The sequence below is a fragment of the Cyanistes caeruleus genome, chromosome 10 (assembly GCF_971803275.1).
Source record: "Cyanistes caeruleus chromosome 10, bCyaCae1.hap1.1, whole genome shotgun sequence".
Taxonomy (NCBI): domain Eukaryota; kingdom Metazoa; phylum Chordata; class Aves; order Passeriformes; family Paridae; genus Cyanistes; species Cyanistes caeruleus.
The window spans coordinates 10,471,164-10,491,043 of NC_141710.1; the positions used below are offsets into that span (position 1 = coordinate 10,471,164).

Sequence of the window (19,880 nt, forward strand, 5' to 3'; positions counted from 1 at the left end):
CGTTTTTCCCAAGTAACACAAACACATCCATTTTGAAATCTGCAGGTGAAGAAGGTGCTTTACAGTATGACACATGTAATGTTTGGGTAAAGATCCCCTGTGATCAATGCAGATCAGGGAGTGCTTTTGGAATTTGGTGTCACAGCAGCCTCAGGGAGCTGCATGGGCACCGTGAGGAGTATCCAGACAGAAACTGAAAACCAGCTCAATACAGCACATGACATTTTATCATTCAGCACTGCCTCATTACAGCAAGTAACATTCAATCTAGTATTTAATTTTTAAAAAATAGACCAAAAGATTAATGTTTCTTAGTAAGTCATTGCTTGGTATTTTTCTTGAGTTTCAATTATGTAACTGTCTGAACTTGAGCAGAGCTAGTATAAAATTCTTACCAGTCAGGACTCTTCCCTAGGGAGTGGAAATCTTGTTGGCATATCTTGCCTGGAAAAGCAGAAGAGTAAGAACACAGAGGGTGTCACTGTATCTCTTGGAATGCAAGTACCTTTATCCATGGGAAAACATGCCTGGTGATGTCTGTAGGTAGTACCCTTCTCCTGAGTTCCTTTTCTTTTCTGTGGCATAGCAGATGGTCCTTACATTTACCCCATTGTGTACTCTCTCCTGTCACCTCCAAAAAACTGGCACAATTCTGAATGAAGCCATTTTAGTTTTCAGGGAAACTTACTGTTGCTCCTGTATCTTGGACAGGCTAAAGGTGCCATAAACAATAGCTGTCAACACCATTTAGCATTGACCCTAAGTGGTGAAAGGCTTTTGTGAGGAAAAACATGGGAAAAAACCCCTGTGAGTCTCTGTGAAAGGGCTTCTGGATATGTTAAATCTATTCCTTTCCTTTTGACAATTTTGGGGCAGCTGCAGTGGTTAATTCCTCCCTTTCCTGTTGACCAAGCTTAAGCACAATCTGATTTAGTAGTTCTTTTATCCTGTTTATATGCTTTATGTATGCTTTTCAATGTTTGAGCTTTGTTAGTTGGCCAATTCTTCCAAGTGTTTTGTTTTCTGGTTAATGTACACCAATATGGTGCTATTACAGTGTTTGGTAGAATGACTTACAAAGAAAGAGAATTTTCATTTTTTCTTCTGTACACAGGCATTACTTGAAGTTAAACATAGCTAATGAATTCTGACGTGTGTTTTATCAGTTGTGCTTTACCAAACTTACATGATGGCCTGTACAATTCATTGAAGTTGTTCTGACAGTTACATTTTACAGAGTGGAAAGATACAGCCAGGCTGAAGGACACACTGTGTACATGTCCTTATGATGGGAGTTCCTCATGATGAATGTTTCCGTGATTCATGTTTTTATAAAGAATGCCAAAGGGATGACTATGGATATATCACTTGTCATAACTTGTAGTTCAGTTAACAATAGTGAAGTAACTGTTTAAAAAAACAGCTATTGTACAGGAATGTTCAGTTATGTTTGCTTTGCAAGACTTCAGGCAAGTATGACATGGGATGTGCTAGACATGTCTCGTGACTTTTGAATCGTTGGGGTAAAAGGGCTACTGCAAGTAAGAGCAGATTTGTTAATCACTCCTCTCTGCAAACATTCCTACAGCAATACATTCTGTTCCCACTGCACACCTTTTGGACAGCAGTAGAAGCTTTCTTTTAGCTCTACTGCTGCTCTGAAGTGCTTAGTGCTCAGTTGGTGCAAATACATCCATGGAACTACAAAGAGAGAAAGGCTTCCCATCTCTTGGGATGACTTCTCATAAATCATATCACAGCCCTGTAGTGATTTGAGGGCTTGAGCCTGCTGCTGACATAACCAGCATGGAAAGCAGAAGTGGCTTTGGGAGTATGAAAGTGGATAGAAGGAAGCCAGGTTTCATAATGCATGGAGTCTCTTCAGTCCCACTGTTAGGAATGGCTTCTCTAGATTGAATGACAGTAGAGAATGTCTGCAACAGGACCAAACAGGAAGGCTATAAAGCATTCCTTGTAGGAAGGAATTAAATGAAATTAAGGAATTGAACTCATAGTAAGAAGTATGTATAATTATTATCATTATCAGTAATAATAACACCAAGATCATAAAGAAGAATTGCTAGCATCAATTACCAATTTAGCCTGTTACTCTGCAGCAACTTGAAAGAGGCCTGATTTACAAACAAGGCAAAATAATTCTCCTTCCGTTTCCAAAACATATTACCTTAAACAATGAATACCATGAACAATATCTTGTTCATGACAACAGGATGTCATGAACAAGAGGAGGAAACTCTCTGGTGAGCTTGTACAGGACAAGTTGACAGAATAGTAATCTCAAATATGGCATCTGGCTTGTAAATCTGTTTTATTCTGTCCTAATTATGCAAGAACTGTGAATCTGATTTGACAACAATCATTAGGCAAAGTTTTTTTCTGAAGAATAGAGGAATTTTTCCATTCTCTTCTTTACAAGGTTTCATCCCTTCCTCCAGGCTAACTTCTGTCCTATTCCCTACTAGGATGTGATACATTAATGGAATTTTGCAAACAGATGAGAGGCTAATTTTGACCCCAAAACTGTCACAAAGTTGGTAAAAACAGAGCTATCTTGGGAAGATAATGATACATCAGGAATTATCTGGTGTCCAAAAAGATTAGAAATAGGAAATTAACATATATTGAAAATTAGGCTGTCATTTAAGGACTATTTTCTTAAGCAAAAAGGAGATATTTTAGCTCACATCAGTTCCTTAGTACAACTATTTCCATGTCTGTAAATAAACTGTATCACTGTTGCAGGCATTTTAATGAGCATCCACATAGAAATATTCATCCTAATATTAAGTAAGGTTTGAAGAGACCAATTTAAATATCTTGCTGCATAGGGTCAAGGCAAAGACTTGATTCTGGAAGTTGGAATAAGACAGGAAAACAGTGATGCCAACAGTATGTACAAGTATGTAAACTTCCTAAACTAGGTTTAAATTAGGGTTTCCTAAACTAACTTAGTGAAGGTGAGAAATTGTAGTGCCAAACTCTGGAACTTACCATCAAAGTAATGAGCTGCCTGAGCACAATTTCATAAAAAAAATTGCAAGTTTAAGGTATTGCATTAAAAAGGATGAACTCTCTGAGAAGCTATGCAAAGGGGTAATGATTCTAAAGTTACACATCTGTTGATAGTCAGATGTGGTTTTATTTAATAAATAGTAAAAGCAGCAACATTTTTGAAGAAATGTGGGAGGCTGTGTTCTGTAGTTGTATTGCTTAACTGCTTTTTTCGTCAAGTACAGAGGAAGAATTCAGAAAATGTGTTCTTACTGAATTGTAAGGATACTTTGTATGCTGCTTGAAATAATCTGATAATGATATATTTTCTGATACGACCTAAGAATTTTTATATTTTCATTTTAGTACAAGACATCCTTAATGAGAGTTCTACTCTGTTAAATCAAGAAATTTATAAATGTTTGAGTACTGGTTTTCCTAAATTCCATCCCCCAGGTGATTTTTCTCAATTCTTCGGTTCACATTTTTGCTCCTCTCCCCATCTTTCTGTGTCAATACTAAATCAAGATGTTACATTCTTTTTGATGTGAATGGGTAACAGATCCTGGAAGAGAAGTCCTGTAATTCATGAATTTGTAACCCTAATCCAGGATCTACTACCCATGAGAACCAAAACTGAGTATGTACTCTTATATTTGGTCTTTCTAAAGGCTCTTAGGTTACTTCAGTTCCAGGCAGGGAAAGGAATAAAGAAATGGATAATCTTTTCAGAATTTTCCATATGCTTTGTTCAGAGAATGGCAGATCAAGTGTTTTAAACAAAGAAAGGAAGGAAACTTTGATTTCTTGCCAAGAGATTGAAACCTCCTGATCTTTCGCCAAGCTAGTTTATTCTGCTGCCAACAGTTTCCTCACCTTAAACAGCTCCTTTTCATCTGTACAGCAATGAAGGAAACAGGCTCTGCAGAATGGCAACACTAAGAATCTGCCCTAGTTTATGTAGGGACGGATTCACTTTCAGATTTTTATACGTACCTGAAAACACAGTTCTAAGCAGGGATTCACCTCAGGTGATTCCTAACCAAATTTTACTTTGTTCTCTAAGCACATCAAAGTTACTGGCTTTGTGAATGTTGATCTCTTATTGCACAGGAATTAGTTAACTGCTTTTGCTGTTGAATGAAATATAACCCTGATTTTCAGGTTTCCATATCTTCTGTCTTTTAAAAAAAATGTTGAGATTTACAGAATTTAAGAAACTGAACTCCTTTGAAGTGAATGTATCAGTTCTGAAACTTGGACTCCTTTAAAACTGGTGAGTTAGTTATTGCAGTTACACCATATCCTGAGTGGTCGTACTCATGATTTCAGTGCAGATATGCAGCACAAGTTCTTAGATATTTCACTGTTCCTTTTTCAGTGAGAAGAACAAGATGATGAAGATGTTTGGTAAAGTCTGAAGTCAAAGGCTGGCCATGGGTACCATATGACAAGGTTTTTAGTTTTATTATGCTAATAGAACCAAGACCAGATACATGTGATGAAATTGTCTTCTGTGTAGTAATGGAGTATAATTCTTGCACACCCCTTCGGCATGTTGTCCCAATCATATTTATGTAGGGCTAATTAATTGAGGACTTAATCATCTATCTGTTTAGTCTCTACTTGAGAGTAAAACAGAGGGAATGTTTTTAATTGGAGAACTGTAAATTAAAAAAGTAATGAAAATTACTAAGTTTGAGGGGAAAAGTTGTAATTCTTGAGCTCTATTAACAAACATATTCCAGTTTTTGTCTGGATGGATACAGGGATAATTTGTTATTCTGAGATCCATGGAATAGTCAGTGTTCCAGACTGTATTGTTCTGAAATGACCATCATATAGACATTTTGAAATCAGTTTAAGACAGGATATGCAGGACCTTAAATCTTCATTTTAATCAGGAGTGGCAGTAAATGCAATAATTGTGTTCTGTTCCTGCAGTCTTCCGGTAAGGAGAAAAATAGACTCATTCTGTAAAAGCTATTATTTTAAATGAACAATGCTTTTTTTTTTTTTTTTTTTTTTACCAATAGCAAGAGAGCAAATGATGCCTGAATCTTTCTTTTCCCTTGGAAGTACTTTCTAATTTATAGTAAATCAAGTGAACAACCCTCTATTCATTTGTTTTTTCCTTTTTATAGCTAGCAGACTGCAATTAGTGCTTCTACCAGCAGAACTGATAAATAAGAGAATGAAGAAATGTTTCAGACTTTGACCAACATCTCTGGGTCACCTAGATGATATGAAAATATTTGGACTGTTTAGAAGAAATTTCTTATTTTCTAACAGTAAGTGAAAACTCTCCTGAAGCCTACAACCAGCAGGAAAAGACCAGGGCATCTAAAGTAATTGTACATACTAAACCAACTGCAATGAACTTTCATGGATCCATCTCTAGAGGGAGGGTTTACCTACTAATTTCTCTGTTGCTCAACTTACAATTTATAGATTACTACACAGTCAATTGTATAGTTTTCTGTTTCTAGTGACAACACAAATGGTTTTGTCAATGTAAAAGGCTTTTATTTCACTGGAGAAGCAAAGCAATGGGGAGGGAGACACAAGGAGAGCCAAGGAGAACAGCTTGATAGCTCAGTGTATGTGCTCAGAACAACTCAATTAAAAAATACTTTGGGTATGTCTCTGTCTTGTAAGATCTCTGTGGTCACAGATGCTTGTCTGTGTAATACTAAGTGACACCCTAAGGATTTTTTTGGCTATTCTGCTGCTTCAAGTTCAGACAGCAACATTTTTATTTACTTTATGCTTTATATTAAGCCTTTTTAGATCAGGGAGAATCTTAGAGAAAGAAAAAAAAGTATTTTTAACTATATGGTAGGACACACCCTTATGAAAAAACATATTTCTTTTCTGATTTCAGCAACAGGCATGAGTTCTAATAAAAGAATACTTAAGATTTTGAGTTGTCAAAAGGATTTTTTCTGAAATTAGTTGTTGAAAAGCAAAACAAGTAGTGTACTGAACCCAGCACTACTTGACTCAAGCTGAACACAAACTTAGAGAAGTACCATGAAATAAGGGATTTTTTATTTAATATATTAATCTTAATCAGAGCATTGTCTCTGCAAACTGATTTATTATGTACTATTTGACGCAAAGGAAGTAAAAATCTTGTGTCTAGGAAACAGCAGCGTATGTATCTCACAGGAAAAAGGCTCCAAACCAGCCCTGGAAATCTCTGTAAATGCACACAGAATCTCTGCATAAGCCTGAAGCAAAGCAAAAGCTAGTAAAAGCAATCTTTGTCCCATCATTAACTTGTTATTTTCCACCTGCACATCAATCACAGGTTAAGAAGTCTGTCCCAGATGTAATTCAAATGGAAAGACAACAATGATAAAAGTAGAATACTTACACCTTTGTAATTTAATGCAATGCAGGAAATGAAAATTAAATTATGATTTTTGCACAGAGTTACAAGCTTTTTCAGAGTTAATGGCTGAGGATTGCAAATGAAGGTTTATGTCTTTCTGTTGTGGAAATGGCACTAATGGCAAAACTTGAGTCCCTGCTGGCTTCCCCCAAAATTCCAAAATTTCTTAGGTCTGTGTTCAAGAACATTGTTTAGCAAGAATTGCTGACAGTTCCTTATGCTGCATGAACAATTCCTCCTCCCACCTAAATACAGAGTTTCCAGTTAGTGGCTTACTTGTCTCCCAGTTTACTTAAGGGTATATATATGTAGATAAGATGTAGTTGGTAGTATGAATCCTTAATGATTACATAAAGAGACCTAATTTAAAACCAAATTTTGAAATTTGGTCTCCTTCTAAGAAAAAAAATTTAAAATAAAGAACACATACCTACAAGACACATATTATAGCTGCCCTCCCTGGACTCCACTGTGGGTTCTGACAGTGATTTAGGATCTAGCAAAAAAATCTGCACTTACTGAGATCATCTCAACCACTTGACAATTACCAAGGAGGAGGGGACAGCTATGATTGTATTTCATGGTGAAATTTTAAGGTAGATGTTTAGTACTTCCTGGTGTATTATTTATTTGAACAGTGGGGCAATATATAATGGATTTGAGTAGGAATTCACTGCCTATGGTCTACACAAATAACTATTTTTTGTGTAGTCACTTCAAAGTTTTCAATGTGATTAACTCTATATTTTTTTATTATAGTTACACAGGGAAGTCATGCCTCTCAAGTATTGATTAATAACCTTGAATAAGCTTGCTAATGACCATTTCTGTGTGCCAAATTTGAGAGTCTATCTTGACATGAAGTGCAAGGACAGCAGCTGTGCAGCAGCCTTAGCACTACAGGTGTGTTCAGTGGAGTGGCCAGCTGTGTTTCATTTGTGTTTAAATACTGAGAACACAGCACTGCTCTTCATAGCACTGATGAAACACAGTTCCCTCATCTGTTCCATAAATTATCTTCCACACCTGGAAGCTGCACTATAATTTCTGCCAGAAATCACAACCATGTTTGCTCCTTAGGATGGCTGTAAGTACTTTATCTGTTGTGGAATTACTTTTAAAAAATCCATTTCTATGGCCCCAGATTTGTTAACAAATAGATCTCAGGTATAATCCGTATGTCCTTGTCTGAGCATTAGAATGTGCAATTATATTTGCAAAAATCTATGCAGATGGGCTCTTATTATAAATGATCTTCTCTTTCTCATGCTAGCAAACAATTTAGCAAATAAATAAAAAATGAAGATTGATGCTATTAGAGCAAAGTGCCCATAACAATTACAGCAGCAGAGAACTGCAATAACAAAGTTGTAGAGCATTTCAGTCTATTTTTTAATACTCAGGTTTTGTTTGTATTTTAAAATTTTATTTTCTCATAGGCTTTGTGATTATAATAGACCACATTTTGACAGGGTTTTCTTTTGATTTTTCAGTGAACTAGATCCTGCTCCTCCTGCTCAAACATTTCCATTCATGTATGGCAAGTATTTCTCCCAGCACGGGAGAAGATACAGCAGCTTTGCTTATTATGTGAGCACTCAAGTGTAGTTTTTTGTTGGTTTTGTCTGCAGTATGAATCTGAAAAGAACCTTTCCCAAGCTACCATGTTTTAAAAAATTTATATTTTCCCATCCTCTTTTAATAACCACTGTTGCCCTTGAAGTATATAGAGATAAGTTAAATGTTCTGTTTAAGTATAGTTTCCTTCCTTTCAATGGATTGCATCTGGTAATTGGAGGTAGACTAAACATTTTTAGATTATGATTAGGAAGCAATGGAAAGGGAGGCTGGTTGTACGTGCTTGTTCAAATGTAAGAGAAATTGGAAAATGCATATAAAAATAATTAAAATACTTCATTGGTGGCCCTGTTGGGAAAATCCACTAGCATTTACTGGGAATGAAATACACAGGAGTCTGCAGAATCAAAAAGAAATGGGCACACAGATCCTATGTAGCTCTGATTCTTTTATATTATAATACTTTTTTTATAAAATTATGTTATAGACTATAGTATATCTACTGCTTTTTCACAACCACGGATAGTTAAAAATCAACAAAAATAAATTTCTAAGAGTTTATAGTTAGAGTTAATTTTGCTTAAGATGATTTAATAATTTGCTGTAAGGGTAATACAGTTTTACCAAAAATGCTGTAAAAAAGTCAGGCCAAAAATAGACTAGTGGTGGCATTCCCACACATTCAGACTAGAAAGAAAATGCAGACTTTCATTTTTATTTTTCAAAAGTTCTCTTTTTTTCAACTTCCTTTTCAAAAATCATATAAATAAACAGATTAACTGCCTAGCATAAAAAGTGGATATTATCTCAATTTGTAAGCCTTGTGACTTTGGTTGTTCCACAATTGTATTTACTACAGGGATACTCCCTATCAGTGAATTTATTAGGAACAGATGGATGTAGGACTTCATGGAAAAAATGCTAAGCATCTGCAGTATCATTTGTGGTTAATAGAGAGGAAGGTGGTTGGCTTTTTAACAAATCTAGCTCTCACAGAGGGGCAGACATGCTCACAAAGACTTAGTAAATAACCCCAGATAAAAATATCCATCAGGAGCTGTTCCTGTGTAGCAGCTGGTTCAGTATTTTTATAACTTCAGTTTGATGCCACCATCACTAAGGTGTATATCTGTAACACACACTATTTGGATTAGGAAGTAAAATGGAACATACCCAAAGCGAGTAGATTACAATACATTTTCGTAGGTAAAGGGGAACTGCATTGCAATGGTTTATATAATACTGTGAACTTTCTGCTAAACAGTACATAAAGGCTGGCTTGCTATAATTTTTTTTCACTAATATATGCTCAGAAGGACTAATAACAGGCCTTATGAGTCACAAGCATTCATTAAGTAAGCCACCAGAGTCTAAAAAACATAACAGTTGAGGTCTGTTTGAAGTGAACAAGTAAATTAATACGTTTTAAGTAACAGTGACTCTTTTAAAAACACTATAATCATATGCTTCTAAATATTTAAAATTCTTTATTCTATGCAAAACCATCCTATTAATTACTGGATTAACAAGAATATCTTTCAAGACCAAATTTGAACCCATCTTCTAGGTTTTGAAACACATTTGGAATGCTTGACTCCCTCACAATGGTCCCAAGGGGAAATGTGCTGCTTTCACTCGTGTCTGGTTACTGGGGAAGGCACAGTTCAGGCACAGGGTTTGGTTTGCAGGGAAAAGCTGCTTTTTACTTATCCCGCTGGCTTGATTTGGGTACAATTAAACGATTTGTTCAAGATCACTAAGGGATTTAGTGACTCGGCTGGGGGAAGAAAGCTGGACTGGGAAAATTGAAAATACTAGTTCCCATCGTGGGACAATTTCGCACTACCATTTAAGTAAATTAGAGGAGCAACCTATTGAATTTCAGTCATTGCACAAACTGCTACATTGTATAGACTAAGTTTACATCAGTAAGAAAATGCAGATAGAGAAGGAATACTGAATGAAAAAGATGAACACTTTGATGTGACAGGTATCTTAACAGACATACCAGATAAAAATCAGAAAAATTTAAATCAAATTTTGTCTGCCAAAGATTTTTGGTTTTGTATCCCTTTTTGAGGATGAGTCTTTCTTGAGTCTTGTATAATGAGTCTTGTCTTTAGCTGTCTATGAGTCAATCTTTAAAAACGGTATTTTGTAGCCTTACAGGTGTTCAAAGTTCCTTTGTCTTCTTTTGTTTTGTTGTTGTTTAATCTTTTTGTTTCCTCTTTTTTTAATGACCTAGAGACATGTCAGTAGTATCATGCTGGTATGATACCACTGTTTATATCAGTAAGATTAGATGACTGCAAAAGACTTCCCTGCTGCATGCATTGGTTACTGATCAGAGTAAGGAGTTGTCATCATCTATGACAACAGAAGGCAATGACATATGCACATTGGCTCATAATTTGGTGGTAAAGGAATACTGAAATTTAGTATTTTCTAATACATTTTCAAGGGCAGAACATAATGTTGCAGAAAGGATAGACTCCTGCAATTTCTTTCTATCCTCTTCCTTCTTCCAAACCTGACCTCACTTCTCCAGGCCTTTCATTCCCTCCAACATCAATTTTTCAACAGTGTTTTGTCTTCATAGGCTCTTCGTTTCAGCCTCAGTCTCCTGACTTAGCCAGTGCTGGCTTTCTCTTTGGCTTGCTGCCTGAGTCCCCTGCTGAACTCAGGATGTGGTTCTGCCAATCTAATTGTGGGCTGCTACTGAAAGGGGTAGTCCGTCCTGTTCCTCCAACTGTCTGTCCTGGTCTCCCTTGGGAGCTGAGTCAGGGAACTAAACTTGTATAGTTCCTTTTCTTTCAGTTCAGCTCTCTGAATCAGGTCATCATGGGGTAAAATGAACACCAATGCTAAAAATCACAGCCAGGGTTGGAAAGGGCAGTGGAAAAGGGACAGGAAGGACCATCTCTTTCAGCAGCACTAGATAATTAATATGAGTTTCATCATTAAACTGAACTTCCAGCCCCGAACTCCTCACCCTCCCTCTCTTGTGCTTCATTTTCCCCCTTTAGCCCCTCTTCCTAATGGCTTCCCATTTGTCCCTCCCCTTTCTGCTCCCATCCCAGAGATACTATGATACCCATGAGCTAATACCAGCTGTCTTGCCCAGCTCCCTTTTCTTTGTGTCAGACCTGTACTTTACTGATGTCTTGTAGACAGATTTTGCTGGTAAACACCTGTGGTCCCTCACTCAACTGCTGTTTACAAACTATTAGCTCAAGAGGACAGAAAATGCTTCAGCAATTAAGACAGATACCTCATTTTTATAAACTCTTCTCAAACCAGCTTTTCTTAAGAAGCTCTTTTACTAGTCCATGAAAAAAAAATCTGAAACTGAGCTCTGACATGTTATAAAATGGATAAAACCCCTGATAGTTATGAAATTCCTACAAATTGAACTTTCCTCATTTTGAACCCGTTGTATTAAAAATAAGCAGTGAATAGTTTTCAACAATAGTTAGAGTCTCTTGTTTCTACTGTAAACAAATGGTGAATATCTGGGCAAAAATCTCTGCGTAATGCAAGTCAACTCCCATTGACTTCACAGGAGTTATCGTGCTATATATGAGAGCAGAATCTTGTCTTTGTGAATAAAGGAGTTTTTTCCAGAGTGAGGGGGCTCTGCACAATGAATGCATTTTTACCAGCCCTTTCTGATTCATTGGCAAACTCCCAAACACAAGAACTGTTTCTGTAGCCTTTCTACTCTCACAATGGCAGACATTTTCTTTTTCATTTTTAGTGGGAAGTCTTTTGTACTTATTTTTCTCATGAAAACGTGTGTCTTGGTATTTTGTACAGTGAAGTAGAAAGTATTTTTTAGTCACAATATTTTTGAAGTTGTTCCTTCCTGAGTTTATTGTGTATCTTCTAATTCCAGTTTAAACTTAGCTGAAGATAAAGAAGCAGAATTGAGCCTGATGTGTACGTCTCCTGCAATTCAAAAGCTGCTTTGAAACTAGACTGGGCAGGCCCCTCTGGAAGTTCCAGCAGCCCCAGGGAGCTATCCAAGTAGTGCCAAAGTTGTGTCATGCTGTGGCCCACCCTAGACCCAAACTAGAAAAGGGGATGGCTTTCTACTTTTCAGGAATTCTCCAATGGGCCATAGTGAAATTCCCTTTAGCAACACACACACAAAAAAACCCCCACCCTTGTGCTGAAGAACTGCCCTCTACAGAGTTTCTGTACTGTTAACAATTACAATCTTGCCTCCTTATCATGGCCTTTTTTTTCCCCCAGAGTTCTGCATGACAATTTTTAAAAAGAATTTAGCAGGTATGTTTTGGCAATATTTTTAAAGTTTGTAATATTTTGTGTTATATGATTTACAGTTTTAGCGTCATCATCATACTTATTTTCAAGTTGGTTTTCTTCCTGTTGTGCTCTGGGAAATATATATTACTGATGATGCCATTACAAAGGTCAGCTATACCAATTAAGCTGCCTCTCCAGAGAAACAAGAAATTGTAAACTGAGGAGCACTGGTGGTTCTGAATGGTCTGTGAGATGAGCCTATACTTGACAATCTTCAGACACCCATATTCAGAACCACCAGTGCCATTCTCTCATTTCTCTCTGTGGAATCAGCTTAAGTATTTCAGTAACCACCTGACACACACAACTGGATTTCTTCCAAACATAAGTAAAAACCTGTCTTTAAAAAGTATATCTAATCTCATGTTTAAAACCCAAGCAAAGGTATAACCACTATCTCTGCTGATATAAATTATTTAAATGTTTAATTGCCCTCACAGTCAGGAAATGTCAACATTAGGTTTATCTTGCTCCAGTTGCCAGCAAATGGATACCATTGCCTTTGTCAGCCAGGTTGAAAAGGTCATACTATTGAGATATCTTTCCTATATTTAAGTACCTTTTCAAAGTAATCCAGTCTCTTGACAGTTTTTTTTTCTTTCAGAAGCTAAATAAGATGAAATATGGAAGCTTCACATTCTATGTTAGCTTGTTTTTTGCTCCCTGGATAGTACTTCAGTACTCTTTGAACTATCACTAATATTTCCCTGCTATTGTAAATATCAGAAGTGGCTGCAGGTGTTTTTGTACCATTTCTTTACCAATGTATGCAGATGGCTGTTTTCTAGAAAACAAGTTTTTATGCCCATTAGATTGCATTAGTTCTTCAGATGCTGTGATGTAGCGCTGCCAGGGCTGTGCTGGTCCCTGTGCCAGGGCCCTGCTCACACCTGGCCCCCGACTCTGGGGCTGATATCCAGGTCTGGGCTCTCACAGGAACTGTGTGGCAGATCAGGCTGTCCTCATTCAGCACTTTGTATTCCCTGGAGCATGGAGGGACCTTCCCATTATTTTACCTGGGATCAGTCTGTAGCTCATGGGTCTGTATGTCCATGAGCCAGGATATGGACCCTCCTCCATCTCGGAAACAGTTTGATTTTCAGTGGGGCTGAAGATCCATTGTTCCATCCAAGTCAGCTGGAGATCGCTGATTTTAAAAATGAGCATAATACTTATTAGAGTAAAACTGAGCCACTCGTTGGAGCAGAGTATGAAAGGATTCCTATGTTTTAGGATGTGCAGACAGAAGAATTTCACTGATGCTGGATAATACTAGTTCCTCTAATACTTTGGTTTACAACTTATTTAATTGAAAAATAAAATAGTAATATATTTAGCTGACATTTCATTGCTTAATGTAGGGCTTGGTCATTCCCTAGAGACAATCTGATTTTTTAATCTATATTAATTTCCACAGTTCTTTGCATCTAGCAAACTTTAATGTTATTGAATCCATATGGTGCCCAGTCCAAGAAGATTGATATAGGTACATTTTGCTGGCATGTTATTCCCTAATAGTGTAGGATACCTATCTGAATAAATTGGGAAAAATAATTCAGCAATGCAGATGTTAAAATGGAATGACAGTCAGTCTTTTGTTTGGTGACATTTAGAAGAAAAATAAAAATCAAGATGGCTTATTTTTGGCCTGAAATTGAATCTATTAGCTGAGCAGTGTGGCACAGAGTAATTAATGAGTGATACATTATTTTCTGCTATTCAGCAAATAGAATGATTTAGATGGCGTAATGTAACAGTAGAGACTACTGGAATCAGACATTCAAGAGGCAGATAGGTTTATTCTGTTTTATACTTTACTGCTTTCTAATAATACTGCAATCATTATAGATTTAAACTAACCATGCTGATAAATATGTATTTCCTCATAAGATGTCTCTTAAATTGTTTCTCTTACATTTTTAAGATGCAGTCTGGTGTAGTTTTTTTCCCTCGGGTTTGGTCTCACTATTTTTAAGAACTGCTTTGATGTAGGAGTTCTCCTGTCACACTTGAGTTTTGCAAAATCCCCAGATAATGCTATTATTGACACTGGCTGAGACCTCTGTGAAGGACAACACATTGGAGCTGACCCCCAGGCTGGGGGTGCGCGGGGGCTGCCGCTTGTACCGGGGAAAGACAATTCCAGCTCTTGATCCGTGCCCGAGAGTCAATGGAGGCGGCTCCTGTGCTGCCGGCCGGGGGATGGGGAAGGGGTTGTGTGCGGTCTCACTCGGACCTTCAGGAGCGTGACAGCATGGGAGCTTTTGAGCCCTCATGCTCCAGGAGTCCCCTCGCCAACAGCCCTTCTGCGGCATCAGGACACGTTCGTGTTCCGTCACCCCGTGTTTCAGGATGGTGCAGGATCACGGGGAGTGCCGCGATGGGGGTTACACTTGCGAGCCTTTCCGTCCCCTGGCACTTCTCTAAGATGGCTGTGCATCAGGACCCGCCTCGCCGTGCAGCCTCCCCGCCGCTGCTGCGGCCGGGCCCTTAGCGGGGTCACGGGTGCCCGGGGCCGGGCTGGGAGGGCCCCGGCGGGCTCGGGGAGCGGCGGCCGGGCCGTTGGGGCCGCGCGGGCCCCGCGCTCTGCCCGGCTCGGCTCCGCCAGGCCCGCCCCGCAGCCGGGCGGCGCTGGCCGGCAGGGGGCGCGCGCGGCGAGCGGGGCTCGCGTGTGGGCGGAGCGCGGCGGGGCCCGCCCGGCGCGGGGGCGCGAAGAGGGAAGGAGGGCGGGATTGGGGAAGGTCCCGGCGTGCCCGGCCCCCGCCGCTCTCCCGCCGGGCGCCGCGGCCGCAGTTACTTAGCGGTTGGGAGCGGGCGCTGGCTGCGGCTTTCTTTGCCGGGGAGGCTCTGCCGCCGGAGTGCGCGACGCGGCCGCTCCTCGCCTCACCATGTCTAAGGATACGAAGAAGCCCTTCCGCCAGAGCATGGCGGAGTGGCGGCAGTTCATCTACAACCCCAACAGCGGCGAATTCCTGGGGCGCACGGCGAAGAGCTGGGGTAAGGGCTGCCGCGGGGGACAAGGGCGGGGCGAGGCGCCGGCGAAGCTGAGGGGCGGCGGGGAACGGGGCCGAGCACGAGAGGTGGGGGGGGGGGGGCGCGGGGGCGGGATGCGGGAGGCCCCCCGCGGGGATGCGGGGACGGGCTGGAGGGCCCCCCGCGGGGATGAGGGGACGGGATGCGGGAGGGTCCCCCCGGGGATGCGGGGGCGGCGCACAGGTGAGGCGGCCCGAGCGGCCGCGGCGGCGCACGCGCCCCGGTGTCCGTTACAACCGCTGGTCTAAAAATAGCTCCGTCCGTGACAGCGGGGGTGGGGGTCGGGGGGAAGGGGGAGTTCCCGGGGCGCGTCCCGAGCTGACTCAGCGCCCGCCCCGCAACCGGTGCGGGCGCGTGGGCTCCTCTCCCGCCCGCTCTGCCGGCGGCGCCCCGGGGGCCGCCGCGGTGCGGCCGTGACGGGCTTCCGCCTCGAGGTGCGGGGCGGCCCCGCCCGCGGCATCGCCCGCACCGCCCGCAGCCTGCGCGTGTCGGGGCAGCTCCCCCGCTCCAGCCGTGCCCCACGGCCCCCCCGCGCTCCAGCGGCTCACAGAATGAATGAGCGCGAATTGCCTTTGTACTTGGAGCCGCAGGTCGGGGAGAGACAGCAAAGGAAAATCCCCAACCCCCCCCCCCCCAAAAGTTCACGAGCCCCAATTCCAGAAAGTGATCGTTGTGTGTGGTTGTGCGTCATGGTGCTAAATTTGTTCCAGCGTAGGGCTTCTGGGCCTTTTATTTTCTTAAGGAAGCTTTAAATGAGGGCTCTCCAGTAAAGCCTGTGAAGGCAGCGTTTGTTTTCCTATTTTCAGGTAGTCATCCTATTGCTTTCTTCTGAGCTGGAAAGCATGTTATCGTAATCTGGTTACTTCCAATAAAAATATTTGGATTTTCCGAGTGTGTTTTCTCATATTAAGCGGTTGTACAAATGCTTAATATTAGGATGTTTCTTCAGCCCTCATGGGACATATTTACTGACTTCAGAAAATGCTGCGTCTCCTCCCAAAACTTGGATGTAGTTGGGATACGTAATAGTTGTGCTTACAAAACCAACAAGACTCTCAGCGTGGTGTTAAGGAACAGGCCAATACATCCTTGGCCTTGACACGATCTCAATGAATATTGATGTTGAAATAGCGAGGAGGAGCTTTAAGCGTACTGTGCATTGGGATGTGCTTTCTCTGCCGTGCCAGTGTCTCCTGTCTGTCAGGAGAGGGCCCGAGCTCTGACAGGAGTTCCCCTCCATTCAGATGGAAATCAGAGCTTGCAGCTACTCTGCCAGTTGAATAGCAAAGGATAGGAAATTTCCACTATGCTGTTGTCTAGTGATCTTTCTGTACAGGCAGGTTTCCTCAAGTGCGTGGGCTGGGTGTGTGGATTGCAGAAGTCTGGCTGTGTCATGAGGCTGAACAGCACAGACTGTAGATATGTTAGAAATAGCTTGCAAGTTTTTCTGTTTTTTTTAAAAAAAAGGTGAGGATGAAACCATCTTCTCTGTTTAAACCTATCCAGTAGGATGTCGCTTAGAATGTTCCTAGTCCATGTTAGATCAAGGCCAGTAGATAACATTTGAAGTTGAGATGACTTAGTTGTCAACTGAGTTTCTACAGCTACTTGAGAAAGTATCTATAGACAGTTTGAATAATTCTACTTTGTGTAGGAAAGTCAAATAATTTTACTTCATTAAGAAGTTTTATTTAATAGTTTAGGTGATTGGCATGTGGTTACTACTATATACCATTTCCTCAGCCTGGACATTAGGAGGTGAATGTTCAGTAACACCATATTTTCAGTGTATTTTTTGATCAATATTGGTTTGTTTTGGCATTCCATGATTAACATTCTATGCTTATTTAATTTAATTATAGTCTGTCTGTTTAGGGGCTTGGTGTGTGGCTTTCTGTTTGGTTTTACATTTTAATGGCAGGACACTAATTAAGCTCTGTCGGTACAGGAGGATATGCAGGGTTTGGTCTCCTTCTGCTCTTGCAGTGGGGGCGTGAGCTTAATGCTCTCTCACCGACTACATACAGTTCTTTTTCTGTTGCTGGTCTCTGGGCTGAAAGGCGAGGACATAGGGGAGGAGAGCTCTGCTTGCCAGTCTGCTGGGTTGTCATGTCTCCAGGGGCAGCACGATGAGAATTCAGCTGGCTCTGGTTCTTCTGTGCGTGTTTCTCTTGTCTCAAGACAGCTTCCTCACAGAAATAAGACAGGAGCAGTTGAGAAACCGTTAAGTAATTATTCACAGTATGTGCATGTTTTGCCCTAGTCTGACACAGTCCTGGGGGCTTATGTAAATGGTAAGTGCAAGGCAGTGACTCTCTGTGAATCCCAATGCTATGGCATTGGAGTACTCCTCTATCTGCCATTTCCATGTCAGGATTTGTGAAAAGATCAAACACAAGTGCTTCCTGTACTCATTTGTCATGTAATAGAGGTTGCATTTTAAGAGTTTGATAAAGAATTGCTTTTTAAAACCTGGTGAAAACTCTATAATATGTCTTCTCCTACGGGAAGAAAATTGGAAACTTTCACCTTATTTTTTTGCAGACTTGAGGGGTACTACAGTTTGAATCTTTCACAAGTTGATATCCAAACCTACACACATTCCCCACCCCCCCACAACTTCTTGTATTTTTAATTATTCAGCATAACTATTTGTTGTATTAAAAGAGACAGAAAATACTGGGAAAAACTGCTGACTTGAGTCTGTGCTGTTCTCAGCAGCTAGTCCTCCATAAACTATAGAAGACATGATGGGAATGAGGGTGGGTCTGGCTAACCCATCGTTTAATCAGGTAGAGCAGAGAGAGGAGGTTTCAGCAGACTGCTGGGTGGGACCTTCCTTCAAGTAGAAGGAAGATCAGCATCTCTCTCTGCCTGTAAACACTCTGCAAGGTGCTATGTCTGCCTAGAGTTAGCAAGAATGGAGTGAGGTCGCCGTAAACATCTTGTAGTGAGATGCTCACTACATACTCAGATGTGTTTACTGTGTTACAAGATTGTTAACTCTTTTTGCATAAGGTTACAGAAAAATAATTTGTGCCAAAAAAGAAGGGCAATATAGACTGTAGCAATACTTCATCTCTGGTCACACTAGATGTCATGTCAAATGTATAAAGTCTTTTTGTAATGCTGGTTGTAGAGGTAGCATTGCCTTGAAGTATATAGAAATTCAGACCTACTGAATTTTCTTTTGAATGCTTAGTTGTATCTTTTGGTGCACAGATATGTTTTTGTAGTTACAAACAAGCAAGAACTCCACCAACAAGACCCAACACCTTATTTTTCGGAAAGCTTTCTACCATGTTAATGGAAATACGCTCTTGTTGGCTGCCAGAATGAAGGATCCAGCTTTGCTTCTTTTTTTGTCTTCACTGAACTGATGGTTGGAATTCAGTGAAGAAAAAAAAGATGCTGTCAGAGTTATAACTGGTTTTCTGATGTGGTTATTCTGTCTTCTTTATTGGTGTTTTGAGCATGGATTTACCGTCATTTAGCTGTCTTCGTGAGTACTGTAATATTAAATATTCTGGCATCACTGTCTGCCATTGCAGTAGTAGAATATTTTATTTTCCTTGGCTCAGATTGCTTTGAAAAAGCACATCTTGCTTTGTCTTGTTACAGATATCAGTATGCTCTTGTAGTACAGTAAATGTATTTTGGGGCAGGGGATGGGTGTTCTAAATGCTTAATCATGGCATCAGACCCTGGCTTTCATGATTTTTCACAAGTGTTGCACTTTACAGTTTTTATTGTCTCCTGAGGTGTAGCCATGTTCTGTGTGGAGCCCTGGCTTATTGTGACATAAAATATAACATGGGCTGAGTTATATTTCTTCCAAGTCTTTCTCTTCCTCTGCTGTTGCCCAAATCTAGAAAACAGTAATTCTTGAGTGTCCAAGAAATAAAATTGGAACATGATTAGTGATTATTTCATGTGTGTAGTTTTGTTAGGTTAAAGGAAGCCATCTGCAGGTGAACTAAAACTCCTTGATGTTCGTGGTACTGGTAGTAGTCAGTAGGAACATCAATTGAGTGTTGAAATCCCATTTGTTAAAGATGCTCAAGGACAATCATGCAGGTGATAAGATCAGTGCGGCCTGGAATCCAACCAACCATAAAAACAGAACCTAATTTTTGTTGTTGCAGGTAATATTGAATAGTTGCCACCCTGATTGTGGGAGTGTTTATATTCCTGTATGTATCTAACTATGCATTACATATGGTAGATTTGCCAGTCTGATTTATGGCAGAGTCACTTGCTTTTCATTGCTTTTGCCATGTGAAGTTTGGAAAGCTTGTATTCCATGGAAATAATGGCCATGTATGTAATATCTTGCATTCACCAGAGTCAGAAATTCTAATTTTCACAGTGAAGGGTTTTGATTCCTGCAAATGAATTCCAATGAATGACAGTATCAACATGTTGGTTCAGAAATTGAAGTTTTCCAGATTTTAGTTGTTTGTCAATGTGGTTAGGATACAAAGAAGTGGTTTTGGTACTGTGAAGCCCTACAAAAAGAAAAGCAAACCAA

General features: G+C 40.4%; 1 protein-coding gene and 1 long non-coding RNA gene across 3 annotated transcripts in view; both read left to right on the top strand.

The window, feature by feature from the left end:
- The first annotated feature begins 497 nt into the window (after positions 1–497).
- Positions 498–5,935, top strand: LOC147651294 (uncharacterized). Its single transcript, XR_015274729.1, has 3 exons — positions 498–4,288; positions 4,394–4,467; positions 5,157–5,935. It is a non-coding gene; the product is annotated as an uncharacterized LOC147651294 (long non-coding RNA).
- Positions 5,936–7,371: 1,436 nt separating this feature from the next.
- The window catches only part of ATP1B3 (ATPase Na+/K+ transporting subunit beta 3), a 32,669-nt gene continuing 20,160 nt past the window's right edge, over positions 7,372–19,880 (top strand). Inside the window, exon 1 of one of the 2 annotated variants that reach the window (XM_086844992.1) lies at positions 7,372–7,496. Coding sequence is in view for 1 of the 2 variants with exons in the window: in XM_086844991.1 (XP_086701117.1) it covers positions 15,205–15,313 (109 nt within the window). In the remaining variant the exon portion in view is untranslated. Of the gene's footprint in view, positions 7,497–14,983; positions 15,314–19,880 lie in introns of those variants that run through there. The other variant, XM_086844991.1, reaches the window with a different exon arrangement.